Source organism: Bubalus bubalis, chromosome 13, assembly GCF_019923935.1.
Source record: "Bubalus bubalis isolate 160015118507 breed Murrah chromosome 13, NDDB_SH_1, whole genome shotgun sequence".
In the NCBI taxonomy this organism is placed as follows: Eukaryota; Metazoa; Chordata; class Mammalia; order Artiodactyla; family Bovidae; genus Bubalus; species Bubalus bubalis.
The window spans coordinates 8,399,473-8,417,689 of record NC_059169.1 but is presented as its reverse complement, the minus strand read 5'-3'; the positions used below and the strand labels follow the sequence as shown (position 1 = coordinate 8,417,689).

Here is an 18,217-nt window from a genome sequence, read left to right as displayed (position 1 = left end):
CACCGGAAACATCATCTTGCTGGGAAGTTCAATGCTGCCCCATGGACCTTAAGTGCTACAAACCAAGTTGTTCAGTCTTCCCATTCCAGAAACATTCTCTAGTTCACTAACTGTTACCACATCCAGTTTCGCTCCTCTGCCAGGCTTCTGGACTCCGAATTATGATTCTTCTCATCCTCCAAAGTAAAAAGAGTCCCTTAACATTACCCAAAGTCCCCAAACATGAACCTTTTGCTCAGCCTCTGACTTGCACTCAACTATCCTCTCCTTGCCAAGAATATACTCATCTCTCCTGCCAAAAGACATACGCATTTAAAAGTCAGCTCAGGTCACACTTCTCAATGAGATTTCCCTTTCTTCCCGGCTCATCCTTCCGTGGGTCTCCTACAGCCTTCCTGTGGGCCTTTCATATCTCATTACCAGTGTTCTCTATATGTTGAGCTTCAGTACTTTGGGGCCAAAGACCAAATCTTTACAGAATGTTTTAAATCTCTCCCAGTAACTAACATGGAACTTACCCCAAACAGTTATTTTATAAATGCCAAAAGGGAGACGGGGACTCAAGGAAAATTTTGGAGGTGATGGATAGGTAATAAATATCTCATCTTTGTGGTGAGAGCACCAAAGTGTATTCATATGTCCAAACTCATCAAATCATACACATTAAACATTCAAGGTTTTTTGTATATAAATTATAGCTCAGTAAGATGCTAAAAAATTTCTGCTCCAAGGCAACTAAAGGTCTCTTGGATCCAAAATAAATAATGGCATAAATTACTTTTTACAGCAACAAATGTCACTTTACAAAAATAAATAAATGCTGATAGGTTTACCCAGATAGATTGTATAGTATCTGTCTTCTCAAAACCTCAGGATCATCTTTTCGATAATTTCCAAATAAGATATTTCTCTACATTAAGTGCATCTTCGGAATGACAGCCCTGAAGACACCAGAGAGGAAAGACAAGGTTGCTGTGTGGAAACAGACTTAAAGGACAACTTACCCAGGGGATTTCTGCCCTGTCTGCAAAAGAGCTTCTGCCTTAGACTGTCTTCAGGAGGATGTTTGCATTGCAGAGCGACCTTGGCATCTAAAGACTGCTTCCAGGTTGCTGCTGTTCAGTCACTCAGTCATGCCCAACTCTTTGCGATCCCACGGACCTCAGCACACCAGGCTTCCATGTCCTTCACTATCTCCCAGAGTTTGCTCAAACTCATGTCCACTGACTCCGTGATGCCATCCAACCATCTCATCCTCTGTCACCCTCTCCCCTTCTGTCCTCAATCTTTCCCATCATCAGGGTCTTTTCCAATGAGTTGACTCTTCACATCAGGTTGTTAAAGCATTGGAGCTTCAGCTTCAGCACCAGTCCTTCCAATGAACATTCAGGGTTGATTTGCTTTAGGATTGACTGGTGTGATCTATTTGCAGTCCAAGGGACTCTCAAGAGACTTCTCCCGCACCACAGTTCAAAAGCATCAATTCTTTGGTGCTCAGCTTCCAGGTTAGAGGGTGGATTTGTTTTCCATTCAGGATAATAAAGACCATGGTTCCCTGATGGGCAAAGACTGGGCATTTTTTCAAGAAGCTCCTTAAAAGAAGGCAGATTTCCTAAACTCAGAGGTCCTCACCTCTGACACCAACCCACTGTGTGCAGGTGCCCACCTTGGCCACTCAGCACTGCCCCCTGGCAGATATGAGGACTCGGGAAACAAGAACCTGAAGCCTGTTGACCCTATTTATTGCTGTTGTTTAGCTGGTAAGCCATGTCTGACTCTTTGTGACCCCATGGACTGTAGCCCACCAGGCTCCTCTGTCCATGGGACTTTCCAGGCAAGGTTCCTGGAATGGGTTGCCATTACCTTCTCCAGGGGATCTTCCTGACTCAGGGATGGAACCCACATCTCCTGCATTGACAGGCAGATTCTTTGCCACTGAGCCAGCTGGGAAGCCCGTGTCCTTCATCTCTGACCCAGGAGCCTCCATCCTCAACCAACATCCATGTAACAGGGGAGGACCGGCTTGTTAGCCTGCATGTGGGGTCAGCTGGAGAACCCTTTGTAGTTTCGGACAACTTCTGGATGTTAGCTGAAAGTGAGTGTGTTCAGTTAGGAGTTTTAATTTACAAAAGAAAACAGAAATTACCACATCGAGGTCTACACATCTCACATGCGATGGTACAGGCAAACCTCAAAGTCAACAAGTGAAAAGCACAGGCTCAAGGGCACGAGAACTCCAGGATTTGATCACCTGAGGCTGTGCGTGTGTGTGTGCACACATGCCCACTCAATCGTTTCCGAGTCTTTGGGACCCCATGGACTGTAGCCCGCCAGGCTCCTCTGTCCATAGAATTTTCCAGACAAGAATACTGGAGTGGGTTGCCATTTCCTTCTCCAGGGGATCTTCCCGACCCAGCGATTGAACTCGTATCTCTTATATCTCCTGCATCGGCAGGCAGGTTCTTTACCCACTGAACCACCAAGGGAAGACATCTGAGGCTCTAGGCTAAGGTAAAGTCAGAGAGAGTAGATCGGGGCTGCCTCTCACAGGAGGCATGGGTGGGAATAGAGAATGAGGTTTCTGGGGTGATGAGAACACTCTAGATCTTCAGTGGGGTGGTTGGCACAAAAATACACACAATAGTCAAAGACATCAAACTCTACTGTAAAGAGCTGTGCATTTTAATGTATGTAAATTATGCTCAATAAAAAAAAAAGCACTACAAATTCTAAATATCCAAACACTGAATATGTTGCATTCCCCTTTAGTTTCAGGATAGAATGATTCACAGAGACACGGAGACAATACCGGCCACTCTCATGTATACCCTTTGAACCTGCCTTTAATCAGTAGCTACAATATAAGGATTTAAGACGACACCTCTAGAGAAAGACTGCTTGTGTTTCAACTGCTAGCTGAGCGCTGCTGCTGCTGCTAAGTCACTTCAGTCGTGACTGACTCTGTGGGACCCCATAGATAGCAGCCCACCAGGCTCCCCCGTCCCTGGGATTCTCCAGGCAAGAACACTAGAGTGGGTTGCCATTTCCTTCTCCAATGCATGAAAGTGAAAAGTGAAAGTGAAGTCATTCAGTTGTGTCTGACTCTTAGCGACCCCATGGACTGCAGGCCACCAGGCTCCTCCATCCATGGGATTTTCCAGGCAAGAGTACTGGAGTGGGGTGCCATTGCCTTCTCCAGCTAGCTGAGTAGCATCAGGTAAATTCCTTAAACTCTTCATGCCTGATCTTCATCCTTTATCAGATAAATGTAAGAAAAGTTCCTACCTATGGTTCTGAGGACTAAATTAGGTAATATAAATAAAATATCTAGTACAGAGAATGCACCCTATAAAGATTATTTTTATTATTACAGAGAGCACAAATATTAATACAGGATTCAGAGTAATTCAGGATATATCGGTTAAAATAGAAGAGCAATATGTTGTTTAAAAATCTAGTAAGTATAGACTATCATTATTGGAAATATTAGGTGGAATAATTATACTGATAATAATAATACTCCCAAATTGTTTAAGTATATAATCTAAAGCCACAGATACACATCAGTTTTTTCTAACATGTTATTTGAAGCACAGAAAGAAAAACATTATAGTCAAACAAGTGCTACTTTGGATAAATATTTCGAGTTCAGACTGATGTGTCTCATTTACTGTCTGAGAACTGTATTGTTGGCATTTTTTGCCCTTTTTCCCCCTTATGGTAATATACGTCAAAGTTGAAAAGCCAGTTGTATAATATACTAATCCCAACCTTGCCTGAAGAGTTAAATTGATGACCAACCTTTTGAAAGGCACAACTAAAGGAAAGAAAGATGTGAGGACAAAATCTCGGGTATGAGGGTACAGATATTGGGAGAATGGGCGGGATCCTTGGTGATGGAAAAGCAGTTTACTGAAGCGACGGGGACAGAGCGGCCTGGGCTCCCGGCTCTGCAGAGGAGCGCACTTTCAGCACCTTTAGCGCGCTCGCCACTGGTTCGCGGTCCCAGGAAAAGGGCCGTGCGCCATGGGGGGGGCCAGAAACCCCTCTGCACGGTGTGGTTTAAGATCATCCCCAAGACTTTTAAAGGAAATATAACTCCAACTAAAAAATGATAAACAGCATCAACAAATATAAAAAAGAAATAAAAATTTAAAAGAAATATAATTAGGTAAAATAAGTAATCATGATCCCACAAATTTCTGTTTTAAAATTTATTTTTGAATGTGTTGCTATATCATGAAGGTATTTCTACATTTAGAAGCCATTCTATTAAGAAGTATCTCCAATATTTTATAATTATTATTACATGTCTGATATATGAGGGATTTTGCGTCACTTAGCTGGCATTTGGGTGGGAAGTTTAAATGTAAAAGAAAAGCTAATTAAGATGATGAAAAAAAGTGAATTTCTAGGAAACAAGTCATTGAATAATAAAGGAGAAAAGAGTAGACTGGGTCACTGTTTTCAAGCCGCCTCCCTCCCCCAGGAAAATGTTGAGGCAGAGCCATTGGTAACTACTGCCTGTTTAATTTAGAAAGTGACTCAGGCCTCCAGGCAAACAAAGCCCTTTCTTTGCTTTCAAATGGTAACACCTGGATTACAACAGAAGCACAACCAAGGAAGATGAGTTTCAGACTTTCAAATAAGTGGCTATTTAAGAAAAAAACAAAAACCCTACAGTTGTTTTAGCCTTAAAGCCTTCTTATTTTGGGGGCTGCCCTGATGGCCCAGCTGGTAAAAAAATCCACTCACGTCTTCTTTTTTTAAAGTCTGTCACATGCTCCACACAGGAAGTGGGAAAATCAGAGATTACAATCCCTCTCAAACTACACTTTATCTAAGAAAAAGGCAGCATTCAGTAGAGGCTACCACACACTTCAGTGATCCACTCTAATTGTGCAGACAACACAATTATGTTATGTTATGGGGCAAAAACAGACATTTAAATTACAACTACATTCATTTCTATCCAAGATGCAGGTGCACAAACCTACGTATGTATATTCAATGACGTTCACACTTCCTTTTTCTTGCCAGAACTGAATAATCTGGGAAGTTGGCTTTTAACTATTATTTGACTCCCTAAATGGAACAAAGTATTGTGCACAAAAGCATCAACTATCAACAAAGAACTGTATAACATCTTTGAAAAAACAAAAACAAAAAAAACCTTTGACTTATCTTTATTGTAAGGCATTATTTTTTCATCCCTATGGACTTTGGAGTCAAGAAAATGAACTCTTTAACCCAGAGCAACTCTCCCAAGAACTGCCCATTCAAACTATGATCTAGAAGGGGAAACTTGTCAAAGTTTCCTACTTGCTATTAAAAGTTACCACAGCCTCTTGAATGTAAACAGTCTGGAGAGAGGCAAGTTTTGCTCTGTGTTTCAAGGAGACAGGGGTGTTTTATTGGCAAATGGTCAGTAGCTCAGAATCAAAAGGAATCGTCCAAACGATTTAAACCTTGGTCAGAACATCCTAGATGCCTCCCTCCTGTCCCTTCCCAAATTCAAACTGGCCACGGAGATACGTGGACTCCACTTCCTCTCCAGCCCCTGTGTCTGCCTTATTTTCGACTTCCCCACTTCCTCTCTGGCAGTTCTTACCTTCAAACCCAGCTCCACGCAAAGATTTTTCCACAGTATTTCCAAAATTGTCAAGAGTCCAAAATAGCTTAATTGAAAGATTCACTGAAAATGGCTAATGAAAATCTAAGGACACAAGAGGTACGTAGAACAGAAGACTGTAAGACCCTCTACTACCCTCTATCCTCCATGTCAGTCCTCACCGTCTACCCATCCTCTATCTGAATTGCCTCTCCACTCTGAAGAAATGACAAAACCATAAACAAAACAAATTAGTGACCTTACAGATGCCCTCACACATACCCTTGAAGGATGGCCCCCAAATGGGCCCCTCTCGGAACTAACAGGACTCCAAGGGCTTCTCCAGGAAACCAGTAAACCGATACTAGTTATTCCCTTGAGCAGCCTGTGGGAAACTCAAGTTAAAATTAATGAACAACCTCGACAAATTCGTAGATACCAGACTTACACTCTGCTTTAAACCCCACTTGTTCTGGAGCCTGAAAAAACTGGTAAGACTGCCAAAGAATTCTTACCACACTCAGTTCTCCTGGATCTCAGTGCCCAGTTGAGAAAGGAAGAGAAAATCTCACAGTGTGTTCCTCTCCAAGCCCCACTGGTTATTGATCCTTTCTCTTCCAGCAACAGCTAGTGGCTTCTTGTTTGTCTCATTTCAGGTTCTGAGAACTCAGCCTGGGAACCATCAGACTGAGGGTCCTCAAAACGTGGCCGGACAGAAATGTAGGTTGCACTCCATGTTCAGTTAATGTCCTGATGACTGAGGCTTTCCTTGTCTGTCTTTGGATGTGACTCTGGATCTTGGGAGGGTGGGACCTTTTGCACATTCTTTGGGGACACTTCTTAGAATCCAACAAGTTTTTCATTACTGCCAGGAATATTTACCATTTGTCTCAACTGAAACCTGACAAGATATTAGAAAAAATCTTTTTTTTAATTTAAAATAGCTCTACAGTGAGAAGTGGGCCAGACTGAAATCTGACATTCAGAGCCTGATAAGAACTTTTTCAAGGACTCCTCCCCCAAGTTAGGCTTCCCAGGTGGCTCAAGGGTAAAGAATCTGCCTGCCAATGCAGGAGACTCAGGAGACGTGGGTTTGATCCCTGGGTCCAGAAGATCACTTGGAGGAGGAAATGGCAACCCACTCCAGTATTTGTGCCTGGAAAATTCCATGGACAGAGAAGCCTGGCAGGTGGGCTACAGTCCATGGAGTCACAAAGAGTCGGATATAACTGAACATGGGCTTGCACGTGCATGTGTGCATGCACACACACACACTACTGCTACTACTACCACTACCCCTAAACTATGAACTCAGAAGGAAAGAAAGATCTTCTGAAACAGACAGCTCTAAGTCTACTACACAGAAATCTTCTTATTTCCATGTTAGTTGAAGAGCTTCTCCCGGCTCCAAAGCAGCAAACAGAAGATAACATAGTCCAATGAGTGATCAGCTGTTTGATGTCATAAAAGTTGTAACACAATTCTTTGAGGAATTCAAAACTATTCCTTGTTTCAGAAACTGAGTTCTTAAAAGAACAGAAATGCAGCCCATGAAGCAATTCAAAGTCCACCTATCCGTTTTAGCTATCCCCACATCTCCCCTACACTGGTAGGTATTACAAAATCCTGGATTTAGGAAACAAAAGTCCTTCTTGAAGGAGCTTACATTCTTTCCCTGTGTCTTGAGATATAAATAGTCTACCCAGTTTTCTTGAGGAACTGATGACCAATTCTTTGAAAAGCAAACTTCAAGGAGGATATTATCATAAGATGGGAGAAAAAAAGGTTAAAAGACTGGAAACTAGGCCAACAAATGTCTTTTAAAAGTGTAAAGCCATCTGAGCAGGGAACCTTAACCTACTCCATCTGCCAGAAACATAATTTGGGTCTAGCGTTCTTTTATAAAGCAGGTAGCCTGACTTATCATACCCTCAAAATAGTCTTCTTCAACTTTAAAATTTACAGTGAAGTTGTGTGTGTGTGTGTGTGTGTGTGTTTTAAGATTTGAAAATGCTTGCGATTTTCCCCAAGAGTTCAGAATAACAGAAGGAAAAACAAGACAACGTAGGCCGAGTCCTCTCCAAAAAAATGTTGAGACTGAAGGAAAAGACATCTGGGAAATACAATAGATATAAAGGAATGCCATCTGTTTGAGCACCAACCACACAACTCTGTGAGATGCATGAAGAGCTCTTGGTGGTGTCACCAGTGAAGTACAAAGCTTTTCTTCTTCCAAATATCAAAGCTGGGAGACGCGCTATCTCTACAACTCAAAACCGGCTCTTCCAACAGTCACTTATGCACCATGAGGGAGCCACCACACCTCTAAAAGGTCAATCATGAGCCTGAAGGCGGCCTTCCATCTCTGATCTCAAATTTAAACTACAACTTAAAATATACTCAACATAGACCAGGAGAGACAGGAGGAAGAGGGTAAAGTTCATTCAGAATCCGGATTGGGTGGAAAAATGACAAGAGGCTTGGCATGTGAGAACTGCAACTGACCTGAGACTATTTTAATCAGTGCCCATGGATTGCAGGGGCAATCAATATTCATTGGATATTCATTGAAAGCACTGACCCTGAAGCGCCAATCCTTTGGCCACCTGATGCGAAGAGCCAACTCACTGGAAAAGATCCTGATGCTGGGAAAGATTAGAGGCAGGAGGAGGTTGGGGCGTGACAGAGGATGAGATGGCTGGATGGCATCACGGACTCAATGGACAAGAGTTTCAGCAAAGTCTGGGAGATGGTGAAGGAAGGACAGGGAAGCATGATGTGCTGCAGTCCATGGGGTTGCAACGAGTCGACCCGACTGAGCGACTCAACAACAGCATACACTGCAGGTGAGGAAACTGAGGACGGGAGAACTAAGGGAACCAGCGGGTCTGCCCGTGTCGAGTGGGGACTGGGCTCATCCTCACCCACTCCTGAACTTGGGCGCCTCAGCCAGCAAGTTAGCTCCTTCCTGCCGCCCAGCCCCTTTTCCTCTGAACGCCCGGGCGCCTCGAGTGAAGGCGGCCACCTGTGCGCTGGGACCACACTCCCCCGCCGTCCTCCGGCTCCGGGGGCGCACGGGGACGCGCGCGTGGTAGCCGGTCCCTGGGTATCCCGCAAAGACACGCGCCGGCGTCTGGCGGCCGGTCTGGCACGCGTGTCCAGTATCGCCCGCACCGCCGCTTCCGGCCACGTGGTTTCCATAGCAACGGCTGCGCAGGCCGCCAAGCCCTCCTCCCCCCAGAGACGCCCCAGGGTCGGAGGTCATCTCTGTGGCAACGGGAACGTCTCGCGGTACGGCGGCTCGGACGGGCCGCTTCCACCGCATTGCGTAGCTGAGCCCTGGGCGCTCTGAGGAAGCGCGCGCGCTGTGGTCGGCCCCCAGGGCTCTGGCCGCGGGTCGCGGTGGACGAAGGCCACGCGTCGCCTGCCTGCCCCTCCACTTCCTCCAGGGTTCCATGAGGCCGACTCCGACCCCGGTCCGGCCAGATACCCGAGGGGCTCGTCCCCTGGAGGCTGAAATGGCCGGGTTGGCGGTGGCAGAGAACTCTTGGGGTCCACTCGCTGCTCTGGAGGCGGGAGCTCGGCCCAGTCGTGCCTTTGATGGTGGCTCCGGGGGGCGGAAGCCGAGTAGCTGAGTGTGGTTGTGGGGAAAACAGGAGTTTGCAGATGACGGCTTAAAAAACGGGAAAGAGCAAACCGAGTAGGGGCGCCTCCTTTCCCAGCAAGTGAAACTCGAGGCTGCTGGTTTAGGGGCTGTCCCCTCAAGAACAAAAACGTGCCGCATGGGAGAGTGCCGTTTTCAGAGGAAGCTCGGAAATGAAAAAGAGGATTCAAATTCACTCAACTGTTTTGCCGAATGCTTTGCTTTTTAAGGAGCATATTAAAGCTTAGAAAAGAAAATGAAGCAGACTTCTGCAGAGGGAACCAGAGTGCCCTAACACTTGTTATTTAAAGGCTGAGTGGGCCAGAACTGGTGTATGCCAGTCAGTTCAGTTCAGTCGCTCAGTTCAGTTCAGTTCGTGTCCAACTCTTTGCGACCCCATGGACTGCAGCATGCGAGGCCTCCCTGTCCATCACTAGCTACCGGTGTCTACTCAAATTCATGTCCATTGAGTCCGTGATGCCATCCAACCATCCATCCTCTGTCGTCCCCTTCTCCTCCTGCCCTCAATCTTTCCCAGCATCGGGATCTTTTCCAATGAGTCAGTTCTTCGCATCAGACGGCCAAAGTATTGGAGTTTCAGCTTCAGCATCAGTCCTTCCAGTGGATGTTCAGGACTTAGCTCTTGGGCTTATGTGTTTAAGGAAGGTCTGAAGTTTTGAGATTTAGCATAAGGGCATGAGAAAATGTGGGCCCCGGGGAATATTGCAAACCATGTTTCAGGATGCCCTGGGATGAAGGGTCAGAAAGCCACTAACAGCTTTTTCCTTCCTTGTTTTATCATTTAGAGGCCAAATTCTTGGTTGGCACTGTTGGAAAGAAGTAAGCATCAAGTGAACTTAACCAAGTAAATCGTATGAGACTGGCAGTTACAGTCCCACAGTTCACTTTCTCAAGGAACCCTGTTTTTCACTATTCATTTAATTAAAATGTATTGAAAACCTGTGATCTGTCACAACGAGTTTTTGTCAGGGAACAATGATAAAGGCAGTAGTGCTTGACAGTTGTTAGGTGACTTTCTTAGATGGTGTTAGTAGGTTAGATAAAAAAAGGTTCCCTGTAAAACTTGTCTGCAGTATACCTCCTTTTTGCTTTTATGTTTAGGAAGGTCCTAAGAATTCCTCCTTTAAACTTCTCTACCCTTCATCATTCTTCCTTTTACTTCTGGCCAAAGCGAAAAAAGAAAAAAAAAAAAATGAGTTTGTACCAACTACAGAAATATACAGGGAAAACATCAAGACATGCCTGGTCTTCAAAAGCAGAACAGCAAAAAAGTTAGTGCCTCTCTGGAGGCACACAAAGGAACTGAGAAATCTTGAGGCAATTCCCTGCCTTTCTGTCCTCAGGTTCAACTCTTATAACTAAATCTAGCACATGGTACACAATCTAAAACCCCAAGAAACACAGCACAGACTATGGCATTAGGCAGCTAGACACGTCAGTAGGTATTTCCCTGACCCACTGTCCCTCCTGTAGGTAGTATTAAGTTGAGCTCAAAGGTTCTAAGAATATAGACACAATGCAATATCTCATTTAAAACTTAATAGAAGAGCTTCAAATATACTGTTTAAACATCCTGACTGTTTCCCCTTAAGGCAAAGAAACTATTTTGAATAAATGCTTCCATTTTGAGACATCTACATATTTATAGAAAGCTTATGAGTCAATTGAGTGAGTTATGATGCCAGAATGTACAAAGGAGCAAAAACTTCAGTGATTGTCCTTGTTACCACATTTATAAAAACGCTTCACAAAAGTCCTCAGTGTTTGTGTTGCTGAAATATGGAAGACTGGGTTTGAACATTTTTAAAGGAGTGGTTCCGCGTGGGAAATGTGAAATATAGAATCAGCTTTCGCACCTTCTGAGAGCAGTGCATCGTTTGAGGGAATGTGCTTGGTTATGGATGCTGCTTGTGTTGAGAACAAGCTGGATATGGGTACAGCTAAAGTGAGCTCCATTGTTAAAACCAAGTTCAGATGATCATGCGTTTGGTTTCACACTTGTTAACTTGGATAGAAATTAAAGCAAACATAAAGCAAAAACACAACACTCCCAACAAGTCAACACTTGGAAGCCTAACATTGAATCGTTGGCTCATGAAGTGCCACTGCCTGCAAAACTCATTTTGCTACTTCAGTAACTAAAGCTTCCTGGATGGAGTCCAAGGTCAACTGGTGTTATTGGGTTGGCCAAAAAGTTTGAAGTTTTTCCATAAGATCCTACCAAAAAAAAACCCAAATGAAATTTTTGGGCAACCCAATCCATGGAATCTCACTCTGAAGGCAAGCATATGAGAAGGAGAAGGGCCTGACATCTGTTTGGTGTTCCAGCCATGCAGTCTGAATCTGCTGTCTCCATATTATATCTGCTCTGTGTTTAGAAATGCAGAGGTTATGGCCCATTAGTGGCTCACCTAGCTCTACGGGAACCTAGGATGAGTCGGCAGGTGCAAGAGAAGAAGTGAAAAATGCTCACTCTTTTTTTCTTCTCCCTCTTCTTATTTTCTCACTTCCCAAAGGCATGACCTCCCCAGATGTAAAGCAATTAGCTTTAAAAGACTAGCATATATTTACATGCGTAACAGTGGCACACCAGATGTTTTTGACACCTAAAACAGCTTAGTAAATGGCAAAAGCAAAGCTGGAAGACACCCTTAAAAAGGAGGAAATAGAAAGTGACAATGACTTCTACCACGCCCTGCTTGTTTCATCTCAAAGTTACATAGCAGAGAGAATGAGTTTTGAAGAGGAAACTCAAGGCCCCGAGTTTGTCAATTTTCTAAATGCGCTTTGCAGAACTAAATCTAGGGCACCCGCTTCATACCCTCCTTGCTGCTAGCACTGGTCCCTGATAAAATTACCTCTAGTTACAAATTTTTCTTAAAATCTGTGCTTTCCAAAATCCATCAAGCCATGGAAATTTGTGTGTGGGAGTAGCTATACATAAGTCCCCTGTATATGACCCTTCATGTTGCAAACTTTCTAAGATGCATTCCCATGTCCAGTCTCTGTTTGTTCATGTGTCTGATGGAGATAGTCATGTGCACGCACACTCTACAATTGTTTGCGTTTTGTGTACTTTACTATACAGTACTGTACAGAGTACAATAGTACAGTATCTTTATTTCAAGCCCAGGTTGTACCCAGACATCACTGGATCATTTTTCTAAGAGGGTAGGCAGAATTGAATCCAGCAAGGAACCAGAACCTGTCTGTGCAGTTGCAGCTCGCCCTCTGTCTCCTCTCTGGGGTCGCAAAGAATTGGAAACGACTCAGCAACTGAGCACATGTGCTCACTGCACACTCTGTCCCCTATGGCTGAAAATCTTTCAGCTCTACCATCTCCTGCCTCCTCTCCCTTCTCATATCAGTAACTCTTCTTACCTGTTCGTTCACTCAGTGCCAGCTCTTGTGTGCCAGCTGTTGTACTGTACTTTGTTTTTTATGTATTATTTCTGTGAAAAGTACTATAAACCTATTACAGACAATACTATATAGCTGATTGTGTTCTTGAATACCTAGGCTAACTTTGTCAGACTTACGAACAAATTGGACTTACGAACAAATTCTTGGAAGTCATTTGTAGGTAGGGGATTTACTATATTTGCACATCTGTGGCTTCCTTTGCCTGGTGGACAGTATGTATCTGAATAGACATCCATGACATGACCTTCCTATTTATCTTTATTGTGGACTTCTTTTTTCCAACTGTATTGATTTCCTTAGCAGCCATTGGTCAAAGTTCAGTGACCTAGATTATTTCCCAAACTGGCCTGGGATACACATTGGTCAGTCCAAACTATCAGTACGAGTTTAAACAAACAAATCAAGCCCTCCTCCAGGCAAAAAAAAGTGCCTTGGACTTAGTATTCCCTACTTAATGATCTGCCTAAAATACAGTCACTTTGCATGACTCATGCAGTGAAAGTTGAAGCAGGTAACATCTATTCTAAACATATAGCTATTCCTCTCCTAGGAAAATAGGAAAAAGTAGGACATTTAAGCAGAAGCATGCGCACCCACGTGCGTGTGACTGTGTGTCTGATAATAGCTGTATTGTGAGATATTGAACGTCTTTATGTAGACAGTAAATTTACTTTCTATCCAAGATTTCTAAGCTATTGCAATTTAATTTAAAAAGCATATATTGTACAAATGCATTCTTCATGCTCTCCTCCATTTAAGTTTTATATAAAAAACAACCACCAGTAAAAACCTATTTAATTATCACTTCTTATTTAAACACTAGTCAGTGACTTTTGGGTAGGTGAATAAAACGCCCTTAAGTTTATGACTCTATTATTTGCTTATTTCCACACCAACCTGGTTATATAGCAGTACTCTGACATTTCTCTCAGGAACCCCAGAGCAAACTCTGTACTTGTTGATAAAGCACTGGGAATAAATAGTAAATTACTTTATAACTTGGAAAAATTAGAAAGAAAAAGATTTCTCTAATAACAAGTCTTGACAGCAAATTCGTGATCCTAGTACTGGTACTTGGAGGTATTCTGCCAAGCTTCTTAGTTTGAAACCAGTTAATTGTCCTCATTTGAGATGTAAGATAATATAATAGGCAGTAGTCAATCTGTTCTTTTTGGTTTTAACAGTTAAGAAGGTTTTAGTCTTTGTTTTATTTTAATTACCCAATTAACTTCTTAGTTATACTGCTATCTTGGGATCAGAACCATTTTAGGCCTCGTGTTAATAGCAGAAGGAAAAGAGAATTTACCAGCTACAGTCCTGAAAGTGAATGGCTAGGCAAGGGTTTGATTCCGTCTAGGAAGGCAAAACTTTAGAAGGTAGACAAATAGTGTGACACATCAAAGTCCCATTTTTAAAACGATTTACAAAATGCTGCAACTCCCAGGTTGGCACTCTCACCCCTGGCATTCTAAGACTTAAACTATCCTATTCGAGTAGTTGAGGCATTGTTAGACGCAGTTTGAGTTAACCCATCAACTCACACCCAAGTACTTTAGCGTTCATAAGCTGCAAAATAAATTGCTCTAAAAATAACATCATTTATTTGACACCTTCCAAAACGCCTCTGAAGCAAAGAAAAAAAAAAAATCTACTTTATTCCAGAGAGATGAAAGTGGGTGGGGTGGGAGAGGTGTAATGAAAAGATCTTGAATCGTGTATGGGTGAAAATTAGTGTTTCCAGTAAAACTGTTTACCAAAAAAAAAATAAAAATTTATAAAAGGCAGTAAGGAAACTTACTGTTCCCTGCTGAATTACTGCCCACTCTCAGCACTATGGAGAGAGAGATTCTAGATCTCTATAACAAACAGCCAAGTCCAAAGAAATGCTTTTACAGTATTCCTTTCTCAGAGGGAGATAAATCTTTTCACTGGACGCAAGGGTTTACAGACCACTGATTTGACTGTGTGAAGGAGTAACCCTTGCCTCAAGGGTCTTGGCGTGAACTTGGGAGAGGGTAGTGTTGCAGATCTGGGTATGACCAGGCCATCAGCAAGTGTTGGGCCTGATGCCAGCTTGGTCGGGGTACCCACAGCTCAGCGCCCAATTGGAAATGCGACTGGGGAGGTGACCACACTGCTTTCTCCTTGGCTGATGCTCAGGATGGTGGTACCATCTCAGAGTTGCTAAATACTGAGGAGTTAAGAGAGGAGGGTGGAAGGGCAGGGCATGGAGCGGTGGTGGAGAAAGAGGAGAGGGGGACGGAGAGAAAGCCGGTCAAGCTAAACAGAGCAGGGAGCTGAGAACTCCAGGTCGAAGGCAGGGAGCCACTGCAGCGCCCCGCCGCCCAGAGCTTCTCTCAACTGCCACCCAAAGGTCCCGGCACAAGGCAACTGCCAGGCGTCCTCCCCGCATGCGAGCACCTGCCCTCTGGACCGGCAGCACAGAGGGCAACAAGGGGGACCCAGCCTCCGCATCCACCCCTCCATCCTCGCCCACCCAGCCTTCCTCCCACCTCCCCACCCCTCTTCCCAGCTCGCCACCCCTCCTCCCCCCTCCTCCCCCTCCCCCTCCCCCTCTTTTCGCTCCGCCCAGCTACGCTGCATCAGCCAGCACCGGAGGCAGGGAGGCGACCGCCACTTGCCGCCCGGCCGGCGGGGCTCCGGGAGCCAGCGCGCCCCCGGCAGAGCTCGCAGTGTCAGGGTGCCCGCGGGAAGCCATGATCTACTACACCGCAGTGCCGGCGTCAGGAGCCCCGGGCGCCCCGGGCTGCCGCGGCAGGACGGCCAGGGCCCCGCCCCCGCCCCCCAACACGGCCCCCAGACACAAACACCGGCCTCCCGCCCCCGGGTCCCTCCCCGGCCTGGGCCGAACCGGGGGACACCGCGCTCCCCCCGCCCCACCGCCTTCAGCGCTCGAGCTCTCGGACCCGCCGCGCCCGCGCGCCGCCGCCACCACCACGCAGTCCTCCGGCATGGCCTCCCCAGGGCGGCTCGCCCACAGCTCCGCGGCCGCCCCCAAACTCCTCAGACTGAGATCCCGGGAAGAGAGCCCCGGGGACCCGACTCCCCCGAATCACCTGCATTTGCATTTCTTATGTAACGTACTGCAAGTGTCCCGGTTGGAGCCTTTTGGAAAGGGGGCGCACGATCGCCGCGAGGCTGAAGCAGGGACCCGGGGCCAGGCGCATCCCACCCGGGGGACCCAGACACGGGGCGAGGAGACTGCTTTATTAAAGGGAGAGACTGGGCTCGTCGGCTCGGTGTGGGGTTCCCTCCCGACAGGAGCCCCGCTCAAGTGTCCGTAGTGACAGGAGGTGTCGGAGGCAGAAAACGGGAGAAGGAGTTAAAACTCCCGCACGGCGAGCTAGACGGGGGCGGGAGGCGGGGGCCGCGAGGGAGGGGTAGCCCCTTCTACTTTGGTAAAGGTGATGGGGTGGAGGATATTGTGCAAGCTAATCAGAAAGTCTCGAGCAGGTTCTCGGAGCCGAGCTAGGTCTCCCCGAAGCCTGCAGCACAAGTCGGCGAAGCTCTCGGCTTCTTTTTCCTGGCAACGAACGAAGCTTCAGCTGCCTCGGGCCAAACCTTAAGCCATAAACCCTTCAATACTTCACCAAACATCGGCAACCAGATACATTAATTAAAAAAAAAAAAAGTTTCCTCCTCCCTCCGAGTGATGGATTGTGTCACCGCCAAGGGATGCTGACACGGGTTTGGGGGCTCAGAGACGCGGATCCAGCTGTTCCTTGTTTATCCATGCAATAGCTCTATACACTACACTGTCCTGGTCCTTTGCTGTCTCCCCTGCCTTCCTGCATAGCAGAACTGCAGATCTAGCTCAGTGAGCAACAGACAGGTTATTAGGAGGAAAAACATAACATGATGCATGTTTTGCTTACCAGTTGGGTTCTTGTTTTTCTTAAGACTCTTGCCACAAAGACACTGCAGCATATGCGTTCCTTTGCTGAAAATGTTCCAAAGAAACCACATTGATTTGGGCGAAAAGCAATCCAGCAGCTTAGACACCCTGAGAAAGAAGAGATCCTTGTGGTTGCATAATAATAATTTGAAATCAGTTCTCCTGAAGAGGGGCACCGGTTTTACCATAGGAAAAACGATGATATTCCGGATCTTCTCCCAGTTTTTTCCCCTCACGTGGTGTATTTCTTTGAGACTTCTCAGTGATTGTTTTTTTTCGGCCAGGGTGAACGATTTTATCCCCCTTGATCACCACTGGATTATTACCAAAGGGTTGGCCAAAAAATCCTTTTTCAGCGTGAAGACAAACAAAAAAGCAAAGAAATCCCAACTGAAAGCAGAGTTAATCAAGGAGAACAGGAATGCACAAAAGATCCCCGAAGAGAAAACCATAGCCTTTTTACTTGATCGCTATGAGGATGAGTGAGTCTGCAGGAGGCTGAGCAGGATTCGTCTCACTGAGAGAAGACTGCCATTGTGTTGTCCCTAGGAGAGAAGATTTAAAAAAAAAAAAAAAGGAAAAAGGAAAGAAAGAAAGAAAAAGGAAAAAAAAAAAAAGAAAAGGAAAGGAAAAGGAAAAGAAAAAACCACCACCAGCACACACACACACCGATACCACCTCCGAGTCTGACAGCCGAAGACACAGCCTCCCTTCTCTGTGTCGATTTTTTTTTTTTTTTTTAAATAATCAATCGCCGGTGCTCAGTGGGATCGGATTGAACCTGCAGTTCTCAATCACCACGAAGAAAAGATGCAAATCGAGGTGCCTGGACAGGCTGGTCGTAGTAGGTAGACAGCGCCACGGACCCCCTGGCTCCTGGCTCGCGCTCCGCCAGTTTCCAACAACGGTGAGCATGGGGAAAATCTCCCCTCCGGATTCCTCGCCCAGCCTCGGATGTGAGTTACAGGCATTAAAGGGAGGAGGAGTTGAAGTTTGCATTGAAAAGACTGGCTTTCCATGACGTAGCCACGTGCTTTCAGACCCGTCACCAGTGAGATGCTCGCACCCGCCCGGGGAGGGCAGTATCACTGCAGTCTCCCCGCCGGTTCCCCTCTCGAAGTACCCCCCACACCCCACCGCAGGCACTCAGCCCCAGCCCCACCATTCGACCCCCTCCCTCCTCTCCCGGCCTGATGAGGCTTGCTGCTTGCCCTCCGGAGCCAGCTAACAGAGCCTTCTCTTTCAAAGTGAATTCTGAAAAGGAGAATTGATGATAATTAGCAAACCTTCAAAAATACATGGGATGGACCGGAGGCAGGGGTTTAAGCAGAAACAGCAGTTTAGGACCACTGGGCCAACATTAGTTGAACCTTACACTTTCCAAAAACAGCCTGGAAAGCATCTAAACCCTTAAGGAAAACTCAAGTTCCTTTAGTTCTTATTTGAATCCTACTTGAAGAGCTGTTGGAAAAATATAAAGTAGACATATGACAAATATGTACTTGCAGATACTGCCTGTTAAAAGAGCAATCACTAAGATCAGGGTGACGAGCTGTACTTTGTTGAGGAGGGTCATACGTAAATAGGAATATTTATGCCTTTT

General features: G+C 45.6%; 1 protein-coding gene across 1 annotated transcript in view; it reads right to left on the bottom strand.

Annotated features, from left to right (window-relative positions):
- FGF14 (fibroblast growth factor 14) overlaps positions 1-17,981 on the bottom strand; it is a 629,173-nt gene extending 611,192 nt beyond the window's left edge. Inside the window, exon 1 of the mRNA XM_006042242.4 lies at positions 16,595-17,981. Within this exon, the coding sequence (XP_006042304.1) occupies positions 16,595-16,802 (208 nt within the window). The 5' untranslated portion in view covers positions 16,803-17,981. The remainder of the gene's footprint in view (positions 1-16,594) is intronic.
- Between the last annotated feature and the right edge of the window lie 236 nt (positions 17,982-18,217).